The sequence below is a fragment of the Peromyscus maniculatus genome, chromosome 1, assembly GCF_049852395.1.
Source record: "Peromyscus maniculatus bairdii isolate BWxNUB_F1_BW_parent chromosome 1, HU_Pman_BW_mat_3.1, whole genome shotgun sequence".
NCBI classification, from domain to species: domain Eukaryota; kingdom Metazoa; phylum Chordata; class Mammalia; order Rodentia; family Cricetidae; genus Peromyscus; species Peromyscus maniculatus.
The window spans coordinates 33,995,344-34,001,343 of record NC_134852.1 but is presented as its reverse complement, the minus strand read 5'-3'; the positions used below and the strand labels follow the sequence as shown (position 1 = coordinate 34,001,343).

The window sequence follows — 6,000 nt, the reverse complement described above, 5'->3', positions numbered from 1 at the left end:
CCAGCGCAGCAAGCACTTTCCCCACTGGACAGAGATCTCCCCAGCCCCGGGAAGGACTTCTGTACCCTAGAGATGCTATCTTTATTAGCAGTCCACAGTGTGGCAGGCCTTTTCCATGGGTTGCAGCAGCATCTGAGATAGCCCCAGTCTGTCCTCCCAGAGCCCACAGGTCAGAGAGAAGAGAGAAAACAGAGAATCATGCAATAAACCCATAATGACAATCCACAGGAAATGCTGCCAAAGGAAAAGCACAGGGCAAGCTGGGCGTGGTGGCGCACACCCAGCCGGCTGGTCAACCCAGCACTCCCGAGGCTGAAGCAAGGGGGATTGGGAGGTTGAGACCAGCCTTGGCAATATAGTGAGACCATCTCAAAAAAAAGGAACAGAAAGGTGTTGTGAGTGAGCAGCGCACCGTGGGAGTGGAGCTAGGTTAGACTGGACGGGGCTGGAAATGGTGCAGTCCAGAGGGGAGAAAACAGGTGGGTTGAGGGATGTGTAGGAGCTTGGGACCAAACATTACAGAAGGATGCTCCAAGGCCTGTGAAGGGAGCTTCTCTGGGTGAGAAAAGGAAAGTTGCTCAGGGAGGTGAGGCCAGGGTTGAGTGGGTATGAGGGGTGCCTGTAACAAACTCGTGGCTTTATCTTAAAGGCTGAAGTGGGGCTGCAGCTTAGGTGGTGGGGGAAAGAGGAGGGGGTGGGAGGAGGGACGGGTCAGATGTGGGATTCGGAAATACCCTGAGACTGCTAAGTGGGAAACGTGTCAGAAGAACCCAGAGACTCAGGCCACCCAAGGAGGAAACTGCAGCTGGGATCCAGGTGGCAGAGGACAAGACTAGACCAGGGTGAGGTGGTGGAGAGGGAGCTGAGTAAGAGAGTTCTCCATGGAACTTTATAATGCCAACTCCATATAACCCATGCTGAGTGTTCAGGAGGGCCCCAAGGCCCAGACCGGTGGGTGAATCCGACGCTGGGGCGATCACTAGAGGGAGTCACAAATAGGATGATGGTTAGAGTTAGGACCCTGAGTGCGCAGCTGGGGAGCTTGGAGTTCATCCTCTGGGCAGTGGGGAGTCATGGCTAGGGTGCAGACAGGGTTAAACGTGGTTAAAGGGAGGCCTGGCTCAGAAACATCCTCCTAGATCCTAAGCAAGAGGTAGATTGAGGGAGGGAGAGAGGAAGTAGGAGAGAGTAGTGGATGTGGAGAAGGGGAAAGGAGGAGACATCAGGAGGCCAAACAGAATTCTGAGGTCATCAAAATCAGTTATGGGGCTGAAGAGATAGCTCAGAGGTTAAGAGCACTGACTGCTCTTCCAGGGGACCCGGGTTCAATTCCCATCACCCACAAGACAGCTCGGAACGGTCTGTAACTCCAAAATCTGACACCCTCACACAGACACACACACAGGCAAAACACCAATGCATATAAAACAAGAACAAATAGAGTATATATAAATATATAAAAACAGTTCTAATAAAGCAGCGCCCCGGTTAATGGAGAAGAGAGTTAGGTGCTAGAGGCCTTCTGAACATAGCCTCTATGGCAAACACCTAGAGGCACAGTAGACATGCATCAGAGCCAAAGTCCTGGTCTCAGATCTGCAAGGGCTGGACACAAGGTTCCCTGAGGAGCAAACAGCGCAAGTGCAGAGAGAGACAATGGGATGCCAAAAATCCTGGGCACCTTGTCAGCTGGGCTTCCCACGTGCAAGGAACTGCACTGCACTTTGACCTAGATCATTCTCGCACTAGCCTGCTACATTAGCAGGGGCTGTCCTCATTCCCATCTTACAGCTGGACACACTGAGACACAGGAAGATAGGCGTTTGCCCACTGCTCGTAGTTGCCGGGTTGGGGTAGAGCTGGAATTCCCACTCCAGTCTGCAGCCACCTCTGGATTCCTGTTACTGTGTCCAAGTGGGCTTTTGTGGATGTGAGCGTTGACGTCTCCTTAGATGAGTACCCCGATCCTGGGTATGCCCACCCAGCAGTGACCTTCCATTTGTAAGACTTCTCCAGCATGCAAACGCCTGACCCAGCTCATCTGAGGGTATATGTGGGCAGGCAGCATGCCACTGCGTGTCTCTACCTGTCCTGGCTTCTGTGTCAATGCCATCGGAGGGAGGAAGGAAGGGAGGGAGGAAGAGAGAGAGAGAGAGAGAGAGAGAGAGAGAGAGAGAGAGAGAGAGAGAGAGAGAGAGAGAGAGAGAGAGAGAGAGATTGTGTACGTCCTTGTTCAAGCTGCCATGAGTGTGAGGGGAGTGAAAGGAGGCCTGGGAGGCTGGGCTGAGGGTGGAGGCCCAAAAGGGGAGCGTCTTGGGCTGAGAGGAGTGGAAATTCTGCAGGAATGTTTACCAGACCCTGAGAGAGTCCAGGGGGACAGCGCCCATTCTCCTAACTCACCAGCCCAGGATCGGCCCTCAGCCACAAAGATCTTACAAAGGTCCTCCACCTCCCCAGCCTCTCTCCAAGGCGCCAAGGCCCCTTTAAGACGAGGCCGATCCAGTACTCTTCTCTTTTAGTTAACCCCTCCGAGTCCCAGTGGCCCCTGGGCTGGGGCCCTAGTGGGCGGAGGCAGAGGGGGAGCCAGGGGCGGGGAAAGAAGTCTGGGAGGGAGAGTATGAGGCAGGGTAGCCGGGAAGACAGCTAACTGCGGAGGAGTTGAGCCAGCCGAGGGGCTCCCGCTGTGCCAGGCGGGCAGTGCCAAATCCCAGGAGCCCAGAGCTGGGGGGAGGGCCGGGGACAACCCGGCCCTGCCCCCTTCCCGAGAGAGGTGCCCATCAACTTCGGAAGAAAGTTTGGCATCGACTGCCCTAGTGGTGTCCTGAGGATGGGCAGGGTCCCGCTGGCCTGGTGCTTGGCGCTATGGTGCTGGGGGTGTGCGGCTCCTAAGGGTGAGTGATGGGGACTCACTGAGGCAGACACCCGCTGATGGGACACAGGGCAGGGGGAGTGAGGGGGTGGGGGCTGGCTAGCAGGTGTTGGGGGTGCTGGGCTACTTTAGGGAGTTTCCTCGGGACGACAGAGAGCTGACTTGGAAGTGGGGGAGACAGAAAGACACAGACGGGGGTGGGGTGGAGGGGATGTTAGGGAAAGCAACTGAGAGGGGACCAGAAAGACAAAAAACAGAAACTGGGAGGGCCAGGGACAGAAGATGGACCCGGAGGAAAGACAGAAGGAAGAAGCTGAGGCGGGGAGGGCTGGGGGCTGATGGATCTGGGTCCTGAGGAGAGGGACAGAACCGGGGGTGGGGGTAGATGACAGGAAGGGATCTTTCCCCAACAAATACAGAGGCAGACTGAAGGAGGAGGGCTTGGGAGTCCTGGGTCCCCCTTGTCAGTGCTGTCCCCCTCCACCACTGTTCTCACCCTGCTGGAGTAGTCTCTCTCTCTCTCTCTCTCTCTCTCTCTCTCTCTCTCTCTCTCTCTCTCTCTCTCTCTCTCTCTCTTTCTCTCCCTCCCTCCCTCCCTCTCCTCCCCTCCCCTTCCCTCCCTTTCCCTGCTCCGTTTTCTTTTCCTCTATCTCCCAGCCCAGACTGTGAAGTCCCTGGAGACCGGAATGGCAGGGACCGGACTTGCCAGGCAGTTCAGGGCGTGGGAGGCTGCCAGATCCCAGGCCTTCCTCCTAACAGACTGGACATGGGATGGAAACCGACCTCAGTCCCCTGGGAAGACTTCCATCCTCCCCCATGCCTCTAACCCCCCCCCCAGATCATTCTACAACTATGTAGGGTCCTGGCAGCGGTGGGCAGACAGAAAAGGTAGAAGAGAGAACTGTGGGGTTCCTAAACATGCTCCTCTCTGTCTCGACTGACAGACACACAGGCTGAGGCTGACAGCCCATTTGTGGGGAACCCAGGGAATATCACCGGTGCCAGAGGACTCACAGGAACCCTTCGGTGTGAGCTCCAGGTTAAGGGAGAACCTCCTGAGGTGTTGTGGCTTCGAGATGGACAGATCTTAGAACTGGCTGATAACACCCAGACCCAGGTGCCTCTGGGTGAAGACTGGCGAGATGAATGGAAAGTCGTCAGTCAGCTCAGGTGTGGCACCCGTCCCTGACCAGTGATGTCCACGCACACAGTCCTTCCACACAAAGCCACTGGGAAGCCACTCCACCTGGGGTGGGACTCTCCACTTGACCACTTACTGGCCATGTGGCTCTGAGCTTGCGATCTGACCTCTGGGTTTCATTTTCCTCTTCTGTAAAAATGAGTTAAAAATAGTACCTATTTCAGCCTTCTATGAGTTTCCTGTTCAGACCCCCTCTTTCAGTTCTGCTGACCTTCCCAGTGTTGAGTCCTAACCCCAAGCTTCTCTGTCCCTCCTCTTCCCTTCCAGAATCTCATCCCTGCAACTTGCAGATGCAGGAGAGTACCAGTGTATGGTGTACCTGGAAGGACGGACTTTCGTGTCTCAGCCTGGCTATGTAGGGCTGGAAGGTGAGTCCTCAGGTCAGAGCTTCTGATGGGATAGAACTTAGAGTCTTTCCATCAGGACATAAAGCCTAGATAGAGATGTAGGGAATCTTGGGGGTGGAAGAGGCTTGGGAGGCCATCATTTATGTTGGACTAAGGGAAATTCTATGTCCCAGAGGGGAGGACATTTGGGGAGATTTTGGATGTCCTGGAGGATCAAATACACTTGGAGTAGGATATGCCTGTGTTCAGAGACACATCACTTCAAGCGCATCATTTCTTCATTAGGAAAAACGATACAAGGCAAGCCAGGCATGGTGATACACACATAAATTTGCCACATTCAGGAGGGAGGCTGAGGCAGGAGGATCTGTAGTTTGAGGCCAGTCTGTGGTACAAAGCAAGACCCTGTCTCAAAAAGAGAAGAGTCAGGCATGTTGGCATATGCCTTTAATCCCAGCACTGAGGAGACAGAGGCAGGTGGATCTCTGTGAGTTCAAGGCCAGCCTGGTCTACATAGTGAATTCTAAGACAGCAAGAGCTATGTAGAGAGACCCTGTCTCAGAAAAACAAACACTAACAGCAACAAAACAGAGAGAGAGAGAGAGAGAGAGAGAGAGAGAGAGAGAGAGAGAGAGAGAAGAAAGAAGAAAGGGGAGGAAGAGGGGGAGGAGGAGGAGGAAGAAGAGAAAACAAGAGAAGAGGTGATACTCTCACATGCTCTGGAAACTGCCCCAGGTGGTCAGGCATAGACTGAACCAGATGTTGGAAGCATGGTCCTAGGCATAGAAGCATAAAGGGTCAGACATCTGAAGGTGACTCAGGTGTCCTGAGGGACCAGACAGAAGGGACAAGCCAACACGATGCAGGGTGGATCTAGTGTTTAGCACCTCTGATTGCCTAATGATAATCTGGGCCCTGAGAGCTTCAGCGGGAACTCAGCTTCCACCACCAACTTCCCAGGTCTCCCATACTTCCTGGAGGAGCCTGAGGACAAAGCTGTGCCGGCCAATACCCCCTTCAACCTAAGCTGCCAGGCGCAGGGACCCCCTGAACCCGTGGACCTACTCTGGCTTCAAGATGCTGTTCCCCTTTTCCCCATCCCAGGCCACAGCTCTCAAAACAGTCTGCAAGCTCCAGGTGAGTCTGAGTGTGGACCAAGGCAGGGGAGTGCCCTTCATTCACCGTGGCTGTCAACCTGTCCTTGCTCTGCCTTATTTCTGTCTGTCTGTTCTTCATCCCTCTGTTTCTGCATCCCTTGCTCACTGCTTCTCTGTGTGTGTTTCAGTTCACCCCAGCCTCTCTCTGAATAGCATTCTTTGTCCCAAATTTCCTCTAAGCTGTTCAGTGGCCCAAGTGTGTAGGCCTGCTGCTCCTTTGTTAGCCCTTGACCCAAGCAGGGCATCAGCACTAACCAATACCCTCCTCCATCCACCTCCTCCTTCGACCTGCCCACCTCGTGCCCGGAAGTGTCCCCTGGGTCTCAACCAAGGGGAGGAGGTCTCTGCTCAGCCAGGGTTCCTGGGAAAACAGAACCCAGAGAAGAATGAGGGAGAGAATGTGAGCAACAGAGAAAGACAGTTAGA

At 54.4% G+C, this 6,000-nt stretch overlaps 1 protein-coding gene across 4 annotated transcripts in view; it reads left to right on the top strand.

Moving 5' to 3' along the window:
• Positions 1-2,243: 2,243 nt before the first annotated feature.
• The window catches only part of Axl (AXL receptor tyrosine kinase), a 33,396-nt gene continuing 29,639 nt past the window's right edge, over positions 2,244-6,000 (top strand). Inside the window, exons 1-4 of one of the 4 annotated variants that reach the window (XM_006988031.4) lie at positions 2,244-2,891; positions 3,814-4,039; positions 4,338-4,438; positions 5,378-5,554. In XM_006988031.4, the coding sequence (XP_006988093.1) occupies positions 2,828-2,891; positions 3,814-4,039; positions 4,338-4,438; positions 5,378-5,554 (568 nt within the window). In that variant the 5' untranslated portion in view covers positions 2,244-2,827. The remainder of the gene's footprint in view (positions 2,892-3,813; positions 4,040-4,337; positions 4,439-5,377; positions 5,555-6,000) is intronic. The other 3 variants (XM_016006548.3, XM_006988032.4, XM_016006549.3) reach the window with 3 other exon arrangements.